At 39.5% G+C, this 18128-nt stretch overlaps 1 protein-coding gene across 1 annotated transcript in view; it reads left to right on the top strand.

Moving 5' to 3' along the window:
• Positions 1-14759, top strand: part of ST8SIA6 (ST8 alpha-N-acetyl-neuraminide alpha-2,8-sialyltransferase 6) — a gene marked incomplete at its 5' end in the record, with an annotated part of 38453 nt that extends 23694 nt beyond the window's left edge. Inside the window, 5 exons of the mRNA XM_082479846.1 lie at positions 2957-3101; positions 5387-5499; positions 6825-6917; positions 9873-10345; positions 14673-14759. Coding sequence (XP_082335972.1) covers positions 2957-3101; positions 5387-5499; positions 6825-6917; positions 9873-10341 — 820 coding nt within the window. The 3' untranslated portion in view covers positions 10342-10345; positions 14673-14759. The remainder of the gene's footprint in view (positions 1-2956; positions 3102-5386; positions 5500-6824; positions 6918-9872; positions 10346-14672) is intronic.
• Positions 14760-18128: the final 3369 nt, after the last annotated feature.

An 18128-nucleotide genomic window follows, 5' to 3' on the forward strand; every position in this document is an offset into this window, starting at 1 on the left:
GCAGGTTACATGCGTTCCTGCTGGAGCTCTGTACATGGGTGCTTGGACATGGTGGGATTCTGTGTCATGATTTGATCTAAGAGGTTTCTGTTATTACCTCCAAATTTTTAGCACATATGCTCTTAGGTAACATAAGAATATATATCATTAGTTAATATGTATTCTCTTGTTCTCACTGTGTTTCTGAACTAGACTGACTCTGTTTTACTTCCTCAGTGGATACATATTACTAATTTAAACCATTACTTTCTTATTAATTCTGATACCCGTTTTTCTTCCAGGCTGTTTCTGGTTTTATTGAAACTCTCGTTCTTGTGGAATGAGTAATAAAAAGCAAAACCACGTCACCTGTATTAATGAATATTACCTATTATCAGTTTTTTTTTTTCAGGTTCTGGTAGCCATCGCACACAAAACAGCTGTTTTACTAAAGCTGGGCAAGAATATTCTGGCATTATTCCTTCTCCTCTGAACATCCCATGGTTGACACAGATAATATTTAGGCCTGCTTCATTTAGCTTTAAGAAAAATATTCAAGGAAATCAAAATTACGGTTTCTGGTTTTTTTCTATTCCTCATCTCCATGTGATTTCCAGGGAGCAGTGAGGGACAGCTGCTCCCTAGGGGACAGGGAGTGGGATCCCAGCACAATAACCTGGCCAGCAGAGCAGGGACCCGCAGCTGGGACTGTCCCACCCCCAGCTGGGAGTGGGGCAGCCCTAGCCCTGGGCATGGGCACCTCCTTGGGGATGGGCACAACTGTCCCTTCCTGGGGCAGGGACTGATGGCTTTGTGGGGCTGAAATGAGGTCCTGGGCCATGGATAGGATGGGGTGGCCCCAGGGGGCTGGGCAGGGGTAGTGAGGCTTGCTTTTGCCCTCAGGGGCGTGACAGTGATATCTGAATCCTCTTATTACTGCAGTACAGTTTAAGGTTATAGGAAAAGGTGTACAAGAAAGAAAAGCAAGTGGACTCTAATCAAGAGTGGTTCAGTATCATCCAGTGCTCCTAGACTTATTCATTTGACTCTCCTGCCTCATTGCTTCATATGTGTTTTTCCATATGTTTAAAATAGGACACCATATGCCCAGAGCAATTTTTTTCATGATGTGTGCACCTCCTGGCCCACAAGAGCATAGTCTCAGTTCCATCCCACCCTTGTACCTAGTGGTTTTCATTGCCCGCAGACTCCCCCTGCCCCTTAAGGCTTTGAGCAAGGCAGTGGGAATCATTGTGTTCAGGGAGTGGAGCTGAATATAGGCTGTGGAAATCAGAACCCTACTGTTTCCTTCCTCAGGAGCGATATTTCCTGTTAACATTTCTTGGTAACTTTCCTAGTATGATCGTTTCAGATATGTGCTGTTCCAGCACTCAGTCATTCCTAGTGTTCCTCACAAATCTGGAAAATTTGTCTTTGAAGAGTTTCAGAGCTCAGTATTCAAAACAGGTTAATATATACCATGGGCCATCTGACAATTGAAATGGTACTCTTTCCTTTAGTGTTTTATGTATGAACCTTCTCCCTGCCCTCCCATTTTGACCATTATTTCCAGACAAGCAAGATTAGAAGTTATCTCTGACCTGTTCACTCTCTTCCCTGTCTTCCAGGAAACATAATCCTTGGGTTCTTTCACATGCTAGACTATGCCTCATCTCCATCAGAAATAAAATTATATTCTTATTTGGATATTTGCTCTGTGTACATTGTTGATAAATCAAATTAAGCAACTTCTCTTACCTGTTAAAGTCAGCATACTTTCAGCCAGAATTTGGCCTGTATTGTTTAACTAGTTCCAATGGTTTAGTTTACCATTCTCACTGAAAAAGTATGAAATAGTACTTTTCTATTCCTCTGGCTCTACCTGTAAATATATTTATTTTTTTTCTTCTCAATTAACCTTCAGTATTAGGACAGGAATTATTATCTTTCCCCTGTTGTGTTACATCTTCAAAATTCGAAGCAATTCTGTTATTGATTAATTTTATTCTCTAAATGGTTAGTAGTTCTCTTAGTATCTCACCTAATGAGATAGCTATATCCTACCAATTGATAGATAATGGCTGGCCATGAATATTTCAGCCTTACAGTCTGAAAATTGGATCCAGTGACAGCAGAGAGAACATCGTTTCCTAAACCAAAATGAATTACAGCGTTTCGGGTCTGATGGGGCTTTTCATTGCATTTCACTGTTAATAATATAGGATGTTTACACAGATAATATTCCTGTAAGTTTGCAGGTAACAGGAATTGTAAGATGGGTGATAGCCTTCACTCCTACATAAAGTTTGAGTGAATTTCTTGCACTCGTATTTAAGGACTTCTACTGGGTATTTTGGGGAGCAGCTTGGCTATCTGTCTCTACCACAAAGGTATCAATCTTCTTTATCTGCAAGTTGTAATGTAATTTATTTAACATCTGTGCTATTGTGCACAAGAAGACTGTGCTGAACAGTTGCAGAAATGAATTATTAATTAATTGGCTTGCAACCGTCTAGCTGTTTGTGAAGTACTATAGCCAGTACTTCCCATCACCATTCCTTTCATCGCCTTGGTTCGTTCATTCTTCAGCCTTCTAGTTTCTTACAGTCACTCATTCTGTGTTCATTGAAATCACATTGTTAATTCTTTGGGGCCTGATCTCTCAGTGTTTCTATAATAACCTTAGCAATTAATAATAAGGAGAAGGTAGTTTACAACTTTCTCTGGGTGCAAAAGGGAGACCAAGAGAGAAAAACGGGATAAGAAAAGCAGTTCTTGGTCTGATTGGTTTCTGAACATTTACTGTGAAAATAGACTCGCTCTGCAAAGCAAGGCAAAGGAAATGACATCATAAGGGCTTCATATAGCCTTTTGTTGCTTAGTTAATTAGAACTGATTTTCATTCAACTAGTTCTCTGCCACCGCTCTCCTACTTATTTGCCTATCTTTGAGCAGGTTTTGTTTGGGTTTTTTGCAGGTCAGAATTAGCTTCCTGCTGTGATGCAGTTCACAATTTTATTGCTTCTCAAAACAACACCCCACTGGGAAGTAACATGAGTTACGAAGTGGACAGTAAAAAGACCATCCTCATTACAGAGGACATTTTTAAGATGTTGCCTGTGGTAAGAACTGTATCTTTACCAGTTATTATAATTGCAGTATCATACATATTTTGGGTTGGTAATAGAGCCGCTTTGTTTGATTGCTGTGGAAGAGACCCTTCACCCCCTGTATGCACTTCTTCATTCACCTTGTAAGACCTTTTTTTTCACCTTCCTCTGCATTAGTGGAGGCATGGACAGGGTATCATAGATCAGATTGTAGGTGGAGTTGCTACAGAACACAGCTTGCAGCCTGGCTTGGCAGCCAGCTGAATTCAGGAGTGACTCCTCTGAGAACGTTTGCCTTGCTTTTCTCATTCCCATTTTCAAAGGCATTTCAGTCTGGAACTACATTTCATGTTCTTTGTATTCCCATGCCATTTCCCATGCAGGCTAGGGCATATAACTAACTTATGAAAGCTATCTTGGTGGTAAACCTGATATGGAATGGCATGGCAATAGAATAGGATTGAATAATTTCAGTTGGAAGGGACCTGCAATGATCATCTAGTCCAACTGCCTGACCAATTCAGGACTGACCAAAAATTAAAGCATGTTGTTAAGGCCATTGTCTAAATGCATCTTAGACACTGACAGGCTTGGGGCATCAACCAGCTCTCTAGGAAGCCTGTTCCAGTGGTTGACCACCCTCTTAGTGAAGAAATGCTTCCTAATGTTCAGTCTAAACCTCCCCTGGTGCAGCTTTGGACCATTCCCATGCATCCTATCACTGGATACTAAGGAGAAGAGCTCAGCACCCTCCTCTCCACTTCCCCTCTTCAGGAAGCTGTAGAGAACAACGAGGTCACCCCTCAGCCTCCTTTTGTCCAAACTAGACAAGCCCAAATTCCTTAGCTGCTCCTCAGGACATTCCTCCCAGCCCTTTCACCAGCTTTGTTGCCCACTGGGGTGGGGTCTTTGCAGCTAGAGACAGGCTGAGCAAAGGAATCAGACTTTGTAGCTCAGGAGGCATATAAGCTCTGGAGACCAAACAAAGAGGGACACAGAGATGTACTTAATTTCTTGGAAGTAAGAGCACACAGGAGCCCTCTTACCCATCTTTGGCATTCTTGATTTGTGATCCCAGCTACCATGAGTCTAGTCCTTTCTAATGCTGCTGTGAATCACTAAAAACTTCATTGCAAGAGAGGTTACAGTGGTTTCAAATTAAAACTTAACTGAAAGAAAAAAGTAGTATGTTTTATGTGCGTATATACTTTCTAAGCTCACCAGAGATGTATGACCTTTGTGTTCTCCTACTGTCTTCTCAGTATTGAACAAAATATTTGAACACGTTGTTTTGTAATATATTGCCAGGCAACATGATGTCTGCCACTTTCCCCACACTTTTTGCCTTGTTCATAGCAGTGTCCCTTCCTGCTTCTCTTTGGGCAAGCTGATGAGAGAAGGAGGAAGAATAACGCTTCGTGTAAGGAAGTTTTGACTCAATTTTACAAGTGGGTTCAGTTTCTGCAGTCAAAGTAGCCCAGCTGTTGGCCTCTTTGTTGAATGTCAGTGCTCCCACAGCAGGAGAGGCTGAATGAGATGTATGAGATATTTCTGAGACCCTGGGGTAACAGCCAACTATATTAGTGACACCTGAAATAGCCAACAATTTACATTAATTTGCTAGGTTGTGATCTGTGCGGGTTCACAAGTGGATGCACTTAGCTCCCATTCAGGTTCCCCAGTGCAAGACAGCAACCTCTAACAAGAAGAGTCGAGAGGGTGAACAGCCAGAAACTGTAACCTCTTCAGGTAGCCCTCACATTCACTGTGAGTTAAGCCAGAGCACATGATTATTCTTTACGACATCTTCAGGTTCCCCTAAATTCATTATTTTACATCAAATGTAATTGTGTGATGACAAAGTAAAGAGCATATACAAAGTTACCTCCTATTAGCTGACAAAGTCGATGACTATATGACAAACCCCAGTCTGTTACAGTGCAAAGGAAAATGGGTAAATTTAAACTGTCTTCAGTACAAGTTATTTCCTTAGCTTGCCAAGGATTCAGTCCACTACTAGATAATTTTTGTGTTTAGTGTATTTAGAAGATACTCATCCAGTTTTAACAATCCAGTGTTATTCCTTCAAAGTACTGACAACAGAAGTAGCAGTTCTCAGTTTGTTGGTGCCTATTTTTGGCTCTTGGCTGTCCAGGCCTGGCAACGCTGTCTGCTAAATGGTGAATGTTTTCACTGGGATTTACCGGATTAAATCTGCAAGGGCAAATGACTAAAGATGCAAAGAAATGATCAAAAGATTTATAAGGCATTGGCTGTGTCTTTTCATTTGTTTGCAGTCCTCTCCTCTTTCAGCCTACCCCTTCAAGACCTGTGCCGTGGTTGGAAATGGAGGCATTCTGAAAAATTCCAGCTGCGGAGCTGAAATTGATCGTTCTGACTTTGTGTTTAGGTAAGAGCTGCTTCATCTTAGCAAGGCTGTCCACTGTTTCTAAAAATTTGGCAGGCTTGGAAGCATGCCAATGCCAGTTTGTAAAAATAAAGAAGGATCTTGAGAATTCTTTATTTCTGCTTCTCTAAGGCTACTCCTTCTGCTTTGTAGATTTCAGAATGCTGCTTCCTAAGTAAAAAAAGACTATATGGATACATATATGATCTATGATTGCAAAGTTACCTTGCCAGTGATGTAAAACATGATTATCCAAGAACCTGAAATTTCTGTTCATTTAACATCCTTTAGAAAAGGGGACTTCTTTTTTTACTTTTTTTTTTCTTTTTATTCAGGAGAAGAGAATAAAGAGAACCCTGAAACTGAAATAAGAAAGACTAGTATTAAATGTCACATTTACCTTTACCTCTGGTTTAACAAAGGGTTTACTTAGCCTTAGGTTGGCTCGCTAATGCAGTTATTTAACTGCCCCAGTATTTGTCTCACCTTCTATAAGCCATATAAAAAATTAGGCATCTAATTTAAGAAGTTTTTTCAGCTGCTTCTATAGATTGTGGAGAAACCCAGGCATACTCAAAGCGCAATTTGGCCCAGTCTCTCAGTTCGTGACTCACACTTTGTAGTTCCTGCAAGGGAACAGAGTAACCAAGTGAAGGTTCTTCTCTCAGTGATGTCCAATCACACAGTCAGCTGAATTTTGTTTCCTTTCCTGCTTTTGACTAATATTTGGGCTTTTCAAATGAAGAAAAAAAAAAGTCTTTCCAGTTAGATAACTGTCTTAATAAAAATGGGAAATCTGCATACTAAGATGCTAAACTTACTAAGTGTGACTGACTTTAAAAGAATGCTTTCTTTACCTTTTAATGAAACCACCGTTTCTGCAATTGGGCAAGTTATGATGTTGCTGTCTCATGAAACAGCTGTCAACAGTACTGTGGAAGCTGAGGGATTGGTATCAATCAGACTGTTTTAAAACAGAAAATAACAGAAAACTTTCAGAAGAAATGCATTGTTTAGGCAAGAGAGGCAATATGTCCTAGCAGCTAACAGGGCATTCGTAGACTGGCTCCTTCTGGGATTTTAACTTTGCTCCTGATTTGTGAGGTGAATTATGAAAATGAGCTCTCTGTGCCCTATTTTAACCATCTGTACAGCAGATTAAATATTTTTACTAGAAGTGCTGTAAGCCTTATTTAATATTTGTAAAGTGCTTAGAGATCCCTGGGAGCTGATGTGAAAGTGTCATTGCACAAGAGAGGAATTCACAAATAATAACTGTAAAGAATTTCTGGTGCGCATCTGTTTAAGTAAATGTTTCTCAATTTCAGGTGTAACCTTCCTCCAACCACGGGAAGCATTAGCAAAGATGTTGGCAATAAAACAAACCTTGTGACTGTTAATCCGAGTATCATAGCTCAGAAGTAAGTACAACTGCAAATCTCTTTCTCTGCAATATTGTATAATTGTTTGACATTATTTAGATCTTGTTGGAAATCCGTTGGGATACCAGCATAGAGAGCAGTGCATGCAGATTACTTCATTAAGCCTTAGTTCCCGTGTAAAATATGTACCAGTCTAAATGGAAATCTGTTAAACCTGGCCTTCTTTGGAGCAGAAGGGAGTCAGCAATACCCAGATTAGCAAGTGCCTCAGTTGGCACCAGTCCGCAACTTATGACAGAGTAAAAATTGATGATTGCAAGCCCAAGCCTCTTTCCCCCTCCATGACCCTCATGACCCCCAACATAACAAAAGAATTGTAATCATAGATCAGGAAAGCTTGGAAATGTGTGTCCGACTCTATCAGTAGGACTGTAAGCACATGTTCTTAGGAAAAGTGCTTAGAGGCTGTTCTGATGAAGACTGTTTCCTGAATGGAGGCCCAATTTCTGTAATCCATTTTCTCAATCCATACGAAAGCTGCTCACAGACTTTTTTCTCAGCAAAGTTGTTGGGTTTTTTTTTTCACCTTGTTGATGAAAAGAAAATCTAATAAGGCCAGGCTGACTAATCTGGCATCTTCAGCAGGCTGGAACTTCAGTTTATCTATGAAAAGGACTGCTGTGGCATGTTACTTACTGCTTACTGATCTTATTCTATCTTATTGTCTGCCATATCTGTATTTGTCAAATAGACAACATCAGGCAAAGCTTTTTTTCCTTTAAAGGAGGAAGGAGAAAGTACAGTGAGCATAGAAATGACTAACAGCCATTTGTCATTGATTCAAGGGTAGAACTTGATTTTTTGCAATGGGTACTAACTACCTTGGTGCTTACTCAGCCCTTTTTGACTTAAATGAAGATGAATTATTGCTTCCCCAATAATAGATTTAGCTCATGGATGTTAGTGGGGCTACACACGAATACAAGGAAGGAAAACTTTGTCCAGTGACTCAGCATCATTGGATACTACTGACCTGATGCACAATTTTTCTGGGCTTGATCAAAGTGTTTTTCCACAGCTGCACTCCTTTTTTAACCAAATTAAACCACACCAGGGATAATAAGAGTTACACTGAAGGAAATAGGAGCTAAACCTGCGTGAGGATGAAATGAGATTATGAGAGGATGTTGGGATTTAAAAAAATTCATTATTTAAATATTCAGAGAACACTGTACATACTTTTGAAGGAGGAGCAGGAAGCAACTTGGCACCATTTAGAAGAACTAAGTTTGGTTCTTCTCTCAGATGATCTATTCTGACTTTATTCACTTTAATTTACAATTCTGTATTTGGGTACTAGGTTAGTCTGATGTTATTATCGTTAAGGTTAATCAGCTTTTGAACTGTGTCTGTCTGCGTGTACAATGTAGGTAAACTTTCTTGGAGGAAAGAAGTACAGTTCTTACGTGTCCTAATGGAGCTGGGCTACACTGCACCTTACAGTGGCTGAGCTGGAAAGGAAAACAAGACAAGGCTGAGTTATCAGGCTTCTAGATAAGGAAGAATAGAGATCTGAATTCTTTCCTTTATGTACTTTACACTGAGCAGAAACAGAGAAAATTCTTGGAGTAGAGGCCAGAAGTTCACCCTTCAGCCACTCTTCTTAGACGTAGGTTCAGGTGTTTCTTGCTTGTTTTGGCAGCGTGACTCTTGCATGCACAGGCACCCAGGGTCAACAGGAGGGGCTGAGTCCCTCTCATTCATTTTGTTTCAGAGTCTGGTGGTAACGGTGCTTTGCTGGGAAGCAGAAGCTGTAAGTTTAAACCCCTTCAGGCTGAGAAAGGGTTGTATCACTCCTTGCATGAGTTCAGGTAACTGATAACTCCTCTGTGAGGGTTTTGAATGGAAATGGCAGTGGCTGCTGTGCTCTGTCTTGAAATGCTGCATGAGAAGAGGGTTTGAATCTAATCAAGTTGCAAAGAGAACTGAAACCAAGTTTTCCAGTTTCTGCTGGAGCCATTTGTGAAAGGTGGACTCTGGTAGCCATTACAAGATGAACATACGCTGCTCAGATAAACAACTACCTACAAAAGAGGACTCTGTGCTTTGAATCCCAAAGGGGGTGCGAGTGCCATATGTTCAGGCGATGCAGACTACTCAGATCTATAGAGGAAACGAGTGACCCCCTTGTGTCTTAGATCACTTCTTGGATAACTCTGGAAGTTCACTATTCAGTATTTGGGAGCACAGAGTTGTCCAATGGTGAGAACAAAGTCTCTTTGCTGGTTGTTGGGGAACCAGAGCATCTGAGGATAAATCTCTTAATTGGTGAAATTAGATCTCTATGTTTTTACAGATCTCCACGTGTTCCCTTTGTAGTCAAAGGAGACAAATAGACATGCCTATATTTTCAGCTATTTTAAAAACATGTCAAAAGCAGCTAAGACCCTGAAAAACTTGAGCACACGCTCAAGTTGGAGTTAACACTCCAAGACTGTTCACATGCATACTTGTATTTCCATGCAGGGCAAACACACAGATTTTGAAGCGAGGTTATTGTATACCTATAGATGGAAGAAACACATTTCAGAAACACATGCATTACATACCATAGTGCATGTATTTTTAAACAGAGAAGGTATAAATACAATTTTTTTTTTTTTGCATTGTCCTTTGAAATTTCTTGAATTAATCAATTCTGTAAATAGGTCCTGGTCTCATTAGTCGTGAATTTGATCTGCTTCAGTAGCTCCCTTGTTGCCAATTCAATCCTATGAAGTGTGTTCTTACTATACAATAAAGCCAGATTTTCATAACTGCACATATGACAACATATAACAGGTTGATACAAATTTGCAACGTAGACAGGCTGAACTTGTGCAGCAGATTTCATAACTCATATATGCAAGTGCAGTTGTGCTGTTTTGGTCTCTAATATATTTATATCCATAGTACATTCTATTCACTCTTTTCCTAAAATATTGTACTTTGCAGATACAACAAACTAAATGAAAAGAAGACAGAATTTCTGGAGAACATTGCGGTCTATGGAGATGCTTTCCTTTTACTGCCAGCATTTTCCTTCAGGAGCAACACAGCCACTTCTTTTAAAGTGTATCACACTCTACAAGAGTTCAAAGCAACCCAAAGGGCAATATTTTTTCACCCCACCTATCTGAGAAGTCTTGCCCAGTTCTGGAGAACTAAAGGTGTGAAAGCCTACCGGTTGTCATCTGGTTTTATGATCACTAGTGCTGCTCTTGAGCTGTGTGAGAATGTGAAGCTCTATGGCTTCTGGCCTTTCTCAAAATCCACAGAGAAGATGCCAATCAGCCATCACTATTATGACAACCAGCTGCCTAAACCAGGTTTTCATGCAATGCCCAAAGAATACAACCAGATCCTTCAGCTTCATGGCAAAGGCATTTTGAAGTTGCAATTTGGTAAATGTGAATCAGACTAAAAAGGTAGGTCACTTTCTTGCCACATAAAATGTCTTTATTTAAGTAATGTGTCAAGGGAAAACTTGTTTTACGAACAGTGTGGGTCTGTTCTTCCTTAGAGAGACATTTCTACCTTATAGTCAGTGTAAGTTGTGTTCATAAATAAGAGAAAGCTGGAGTTTTCTGAGTAAACGTAATTTACCACAGAGTTTAGAAATGTTTTCTAATTGTCAGCTTTAGATGGGGAGCGTAGCTAAATACACATTATCACCATAATTCATAGTCAATCAGTAGTGTCTCCTCTTCTCAGATATGTGTCACTACCAACCTATGTTTGGTTTGGTATCAATTCCCATGAACCAGCCTCCTTTGTGAATTGCTTTATTAAAGGCAGTCACATACTAGGATCTACAAGAGAATTGGCACAGAGGCTAAAGTAAGGATTAAGATTGCCCCATGAAGGAGTAGCATGCATATGTGCCCTTGTTCCCTCTTGCAGGTAAAGATAAGTTTAGAGCAGTAAGTACGCTCTCGCAGCACTGGGCTGCGGAACAGCTTGTGGACAGCAGTGAGGAAGCTGCTGTACACTACAGCAGATTTTGCTGAGGATTTTACCTTGAGGCAGCTCAGAATCTGGGAGCCAGAAATATAGGATGAAGTGTCATTCCCTTTCCTTTGTCCTTTATAACTGTCCCATCTCCCATGGACCTCTACCTTCTGTTTTATTGCCTCAGAGAAATGCAGCACAGAGTCTGGCCTCTGACCTTGAGCCAATTTACCATGTGCAGATTACAGATGACTTTGAAAAGATTTGTCTGCATGTTTTCAATCTTGATTTGCCCTTTTGGCCAATATAAGACGTATTTGTATAAATGCTTCTTCATCTTTTAAGCTAACTCAGAAATTCCCCAGCTCACAATACAGTTATCAGATTTGCCTTTCACAAAACTCTATTTTTCCAGGGGGTTCAAGTTAATATAACAGTAAGTGAAATGTACAGTAGAACTACCACTGTATACAATATGATTTAATTGGACTGATAGAATCTCATGAGTGTGTTACTCAAGTTAAATAAATTAAAATAGCATCATCTTGTTCAAGCCAGAAATGTTAAGTTCAAAAGCTAAGGGCTTTTCTTCTGGCTAGGTTCTGAAATGTATTTGAAAATACCCTTTGATGGTATTTAGAAAACATGCTGTCAAAGATACATTCACACTTAGTTCATCGTCAGAGACTGCTAAGTTTTAAACTAGCAGATTGCTAGTACCAAGAAAGCACAAATTTGTTCAGCTTCAGTTTGTTTGAAGAAATAGAAAAATAAGCTGCTTTAATATATTATTAGAATAATGTCAAACATGTGAGAAGGGACCTACAAGCCACCTAGTGAATCCATTCTCCTAGTCCATGGCAGGAGATTGCCTAGGAGGAGGTGTATGTGTATGCAGTTTCGTGTGGCTTGTTAAAAGTTGCAGCATATTGGAAAGGTTAAGAAATACATAATGTATTTTTCTTAGTGGCTCAGCTGTTTCCATGCAGTTTCCATTGTATTTATTCTTCCTGTAGTATAAATCGCTGGAGACCTACCATGTAATTTTAATTGTAGTAACTATACCAGCTAAGAAAATGAAGGCAGCTCTTTATGAATATTTAATCTAGAGAGAAGCAGATAGAAGCCACAAAAATATTTAAGCATCTGTATTGGTTAATTAAATGCTGTCCGTGCTTGACAGACTGAAAATAATTTCTATGGCCAAATTTGCAAAATAAGCTGTAAAGAAATAAACAACCAGAAGGATAAGTTGTGCTGCCCTAAGATTTTCCTCCATGTTAATCACTTATATTTACAAAGAGAAAAGTAAGCCCTTTAAAAACAAAGAAATTAAGTGCTTTCAGCAGGAGCTACCATTCTGCTACTATTATCAACTATTAGAGATAATTGAAATTCTGTAATAAGTATATTTCACTGAAGATGACCTTTTCTAAAAATTGAACAATCTTGTTTCTCTTTTCGATTTCCCTTTTATGTTCTCCCTGCTCGATGCTCTTCCCTGTTAGTGGGTAGCTGAAGGTTCCTTACACCACTGGGTGCCCCCAGTAGTCACAGGCAGAACTTCCCTCACACATTTCTGGAACACAAAAGTTTGCTGCTGTAAATAAGAAGTGAAGGAAGCTGCTCTGCTGCAAGCACTTATATTGCAAGCAGGTAGCAGGTTCTGGTACAGTATAGGGAGAGCATAACTGCATCCCAATGAATCATTTTGGCATCGTTGGTCCTAAACACCACCCTTGCTGTTGTAAATGTGAACTTTTCTTATTGGGTAGAGAGAATTGTCAGATGTGAGAGCCCTGTAGAGCTGGCACTGAACAATGTGTGAAACTCCCATCTGCCTTAATATCCATTCCTGCACCTTTGTGACATGTACCTGTCTTTACTGAAGTAGATGCGTACCTATCACAGATGGTAAAATGGAAAATGAGACATCAGCAAAATCTTGAAATGTAATTAAAATAATGATCTTTATTATTTTGAATTAAATTACCACATCATTTTTGCTATGGCCGTGCAGCTGAAGGAAGTCTTGTTTGTTCATTGGTTTAACCTGATAAGCCTGAAGGGCATGTCATTAGCTTCAAGTAAACATAGGTTCAAGGAGGAGAAATGGCCTTATTCATATTTAAAAATAGACAGAAGAATCTGATAAGGAAAATTGTCAGATGATAAATTAATCAGACTGGCAAAAATTTGATTACCCAGAAGCCTGGTTAAAATGCAAATTTTGCCTGACCAAGAACCCATCAGGTTTTCTGTTTGCCAGAAGGAGACAGCAGGGAAGATGAGTATGTGTTGCTTTGACATACAGCACAGTAACATTAAGCAGCTGCTCTGAGGAGTCAGTCAACAGAAAAAAAAAACATAGAAAGAAAGAATGAAACTGAGACTCCCTGAGCCTGGGGAAGAGAATAGTGCTCAATCGTCCGAGCAGAAGGACCGGAGGAGGAGAGGTTGAGCAGAGATGTGCTGGTGGTTAGGGAATAAGAACTGCTGCACCTTCGACTAAGCATGAGCGTGTCTTACCTGGAAAGTAAAAATTGGATCTGAGCTTTATAATTCCAACCAGATGATTAAAAGCCATCTATTTCTGACAGAGGGCAGCAGTGCAGCCCCCACTCAATGTGGACCTATCAGGGCAGCATCCTCCGAGGCAGGGGCTGCCCGCTCACTTGCTCAGGAATTAACATAAAAGAGAATCATTTTGTTCCAAACGCTGTCAGCATGTGATCGTTTTTTAATCGTGAAAGTTGCTGCAATCCAAATAAGTGATAAATACTGTTATAAATAACCTATTTATAAATATAATTGTTATAAGTAACCTATTTATAACAGTAGAATACCAACACGAGCTTAAATTCTGCTGAAATTCTTTTATGCTTGCGGTTTCTCAATGTAGCTAGAGAAATATGAACTGCCCCACAATTCACTTTTAATTACCATGAGAAAAATGATACCACATTTTGAAAATAAGGACACCTCTGGATTCCTGTCAGGCAGCCAAATTTCAGCCTATCCTTGACTTGGGCAAATATTATCCAGTGTGAAATTGTTAGATGTATACAACATTGAAAGAAAGGTCTTCTGCTTTAGTACCCATGCAGTATAGCTTTTAAGCACACACTTTGCTCATATGTTCAGTCACCAACTAAGTTTAAGTGTTACGAATAATGTCAGTAATGAAACAAGTGGACATAAGTTGCTTCCGGTTTAGTTAAAACCCGCCAGAATAGAAAAATATAGATTAAACCAAATTAGAATTATATTTCAAATCAAATAAAAAAGTATTTAGAGATCTAGAAGGCTTTTGTTTTGTTTTTCCACAGCAGAACTAGCCTGTTGAAGAAACAGAATCATTTCAATCTCTAGCTATTTCAAAATATTATTATGATAATATAATTTAGAAAATACTCATATTCAGATTAGCAATGGCCGTGTCCCATAAAGCTGCTGGTTAGACCCAGCCTTGGCTAGCTTAGGAAGGCTGAAGAAGGTGGTGCAGGTGAGGTAAGTGTGAGCAGTTCTGAGGGTATTCAAATGGAGGAGTCCTCCTTTAGAAAGAGCAGATGCTCGAGCTGGATCGGGCACGAGCAGTCCAGCTTACACAGGGGAATTTTGTGAGCCTGTGATGCTGCATAATAAATGCTGCAGACTCCCAGTCTGAAATAAGGATGAAAAAGCAGATGCAGAAGGTGAAATGCATAGACAGAAGAGTAAGCTATTGGCTTCTTTTTAATATAACAAGCAGTTTTCTTACTATAAGAGAAATAACAGTAATATATTTTATTGTTTTAATTCCAGGGTGGTGATCCTAAGGAGAGAATTTGTGTCTATCTCAGCAGTTCGGTGTTGAATTTGATCTGATGTAATTTTGTGAGCATTAAACTGCATTGTTATAATAGAGAAATATTTTACACTTGAGGAGAAAGGAAGTAATTTTTTCACACAGTGACTGCTACATTTCTGAATTTTGAGTAATCATTTTTTTAAATACAAAATAACATTTATTTGGGAAATTCTGAAACTCCTGACTATTGGTTTAATTGTAGCAAAGCACAATCTGTGACAATCTGTGGCAATATGTGACATTCATCATGTTTGCTTCTTCAAGTATCATTAAAATATTTTGACATAAGGTCTCTGGTTTTGTTAATATCACGAAATTCAGGCAGTAGTCTCTGTGTGGTAGCTGCATGAGTTGGCAGTGAACATTTTCAATTAAGAACTTAAGCCTGTAAACACTAGCATTTGTCTACACAAGAAAGGTGATGAGAAGAGCTACAGACAAGTAATTAATCCAGATCCATGGCACTCTTAGTTTGTCCCAGGGTGCACAGATGAAAAAATTCCTCAGGTGAGAGACAGTCAAATGGTTTATGGGCTTTCATTTTGTGGGCAATAGATAATGCTGTGGATTTAATGGGATCACTCATGTGAACGATGTTAATTTTGTGAACAAGTGTTTGAAGGACCAGAGCTGTATAATTGTTTTTAAACCCCTCTTCTTGCTTGTGTTCCTCTCTAAGGTCCAGTTCAGCTCCAAATGAGGATGATAAGCTAGGTTCCATGCTGCAATCCCCAGAGTCTTTGTAGGGCATGACTTTGCACACATTACTGCAATCCCAGCTCAATCAGCTACAATCACTTAATTTTAAACCCATGCAGTTCTTGTGCTTTAAGTTTCCCCATGGTCCGGGAATACCTGTAGAGCGACATCCTGCGACAAGAGAAAGTGAAATGTCAGCCCAATGGAAAGAATCACATTAACATTTACAAGCAGTTATTGCCCTAGCTATGGCTGCTCGTATGTTATTGATTATATGTTTTACTGCAGGAAAAAATAAACAACAAGTAAACAAATGAAAAAAACAAGCAAAAAATTTGTAATAACCAATTTCTGTTAAAAGAAGAGTTTCAGTGGCTTTTTTGAGAGTCTATTGAATGATCAGTTCAGAGATAGTGTCCATCTCCTTTTACAGTCAAATACTATCATGTATTTTGTTTACTAAAACTTTTTGCCACTGTAGCATTAAATACCCAATCAACTGATTTAAAGGACATTCAATATTCCACTCATTGAGGATTATATCTGAAAAAAAAAGCCTCCTAGTTAAATGAATTGAACCTTATTTTATAAGGTTCAAAAAACCTTCTAAACCGGAACTTTATAAGAGCACATCTGTGTTGTTGTAATATTTGAAAGTTTACCTTGCAGCAGTTTTATAATCACATAAATAATCCTGAAAGTATTAGAATCGATCATTATGGTTCCAGGTTTGTTAGTTGAGACACATTCAGCATCTTGATCCATTTCCCAAGATAATGATATCAGAATCCAATACTACTCCTACCCAAGCACAAGTGTCCATAAATCCTGGCTGCATATACCAGCAATAAAGTCAATTTTTGAAAATAAGTTTTTTAAAAAACAGATAGTGCTTTGGGGCATTGAATGACACCACTAATACACGAGTGGACCTCTGAATATCGGTAGGGCTTTTAACAGAAACAAAGACATCAGAATTGAGTCGATGGGCACATCTGCGTTACCAGCTGGTAACTGAAAGAGACGAGCACAAGGGTTTGATGTACTGGGATCTGTTACAGTTCCAGCACCACACGTTCACATTTTGTCTTCACCAGCAGTGGAATTTGTGCCCGTTTGTGGCCACAGGCATCAGCTCTGAAGTGCAGAGAGCTGGCTGCTGCAGGACCTTGCATCTGTGTTGCAAGTGTTACGGATGATTGCCTCCTGCAAGACCCTAGTTATAAATCAGCGACATATTTGCTCCCAAAAGAGCTCATCCTTTGCCATAAATCACTCATGTAGACTGTCCCCAAGTGTTTGTAGCTGGAAGCTGTGCAAAGTGATGTAGTTGTCCTTTGGGTGATGCAAACAGCCTAGGTTGAGGAGAACCATGTCCTATTTCATCCAGAGAGACAAAGACTCACCTGTGTTCAGGCAAGGACTGTAATTTATTCCAGTCTAGTGTAGTGCAATGGGATGATCTTGGCTGTGTAGCAGCTATGTTGTTTGACTTGGAAAAATTCATACGTCTTTTAGAGATTGAGCAGCTCTTGCGTTGTATCCAGAACAATTGTCAAGTGCTTTGTGTGTACGTTGAGATGGTGCAAAGGGTGTCATTCATTGCTCAGATTAAATTCAATGAGGTACTCGGCATGAGTGAAGTGGCAAAACCTAGTTGTGTATAAGTAGAAGATGTGGAGAGGAGAAAATGAAATTTATTTGCAGTGGAGAAGCAACTTTTTTCAAAAGCATTTGTTAGTTAGCACCATATTGCATTACCTCAGTGAGTAAATGTATACAGTGTACCATGACACAGCACAAAGGACTGAAGTTACTGTGTGTCTGGACTATTTCTGTGCAGCTCCGTTGTTTATAAAACACGTGTATTAGTAACTGGAAATGTTATTGGAATACATTTTAAGAGAGGTTTAGCTGAAAAGAAGAAACCTATTCTAGTTCCTTGATGAAAAGAGGTCTTAACTGAAGGAGTGTGATGTAGCACTCACAAATGAGAGCAAACAGAAAGCTCTGTAACGTGGACAGACACTTTGGACTTTTTAGCGTTGTTTCAGCAAGGTTTAAACTTGCCATTGAACTGAAGACCTGATCCTCTGTGCTCTCAAAGCTCTCAGTGATTGTGTGGAGCACAGGACTGACAAGAATTGCGTGGAGGATTTGTTAACCTTTCCTCCCCTTTCCTACAAATGCTCTTAACTCCTCATAGAATAAAAATATGCTCTATTAGATTTTAGATCAAGAACCTATTTTTAGTGTAGCTTTCTCAGGCCTTGCTCCAGACGTGAAGTTATTATGAAATGTTAGTTGCATCCACTTCACTCCAGAGGAGTGCAGACCTTGTACTCGACTTTATTATAGTGTGTGCTGCTGTGTGCTTGGTGGCTAGCTCGTGTTAATTTGTGCACAGGCCGGGCAAGATAATAGCGGCGTTTCTGTGTGACAGGGCACAGTTAGATTGATCAAGACCTTCTGAAGTACACTCGGTGTGGGAAAGGACGTTTTCTTGGCTAGCCGAATAAATTATTTCTCATTTATTTTACATCTGTGATTTCTCATTGATTTTACGTCTGTGCCAGGTTAATGATGAATAAATGGATTTTGTACCTGGCTGGGAATGTTTATGACACTTTTGCAAGACTGAGCCAAGTGCAGTTTTGATTAAGGATTCTTGACCAAAGGCTGGGAAGGGCCTTTCAGTTCCCTCTACTTCA

The sequence above is a fragment of the Vanellus vanellus genome (assembly GCF_965231255.1).
Source record: "Vanellus vanellus genome assembly, chromosome: 2".
Taxonomy (NCBI): domain Eukaryota; kingdom Metazoa; phylum Chordata; class Aves; order Charadriiformes; family Charadriidae; genus Vanellus; species Vanellus vanellus.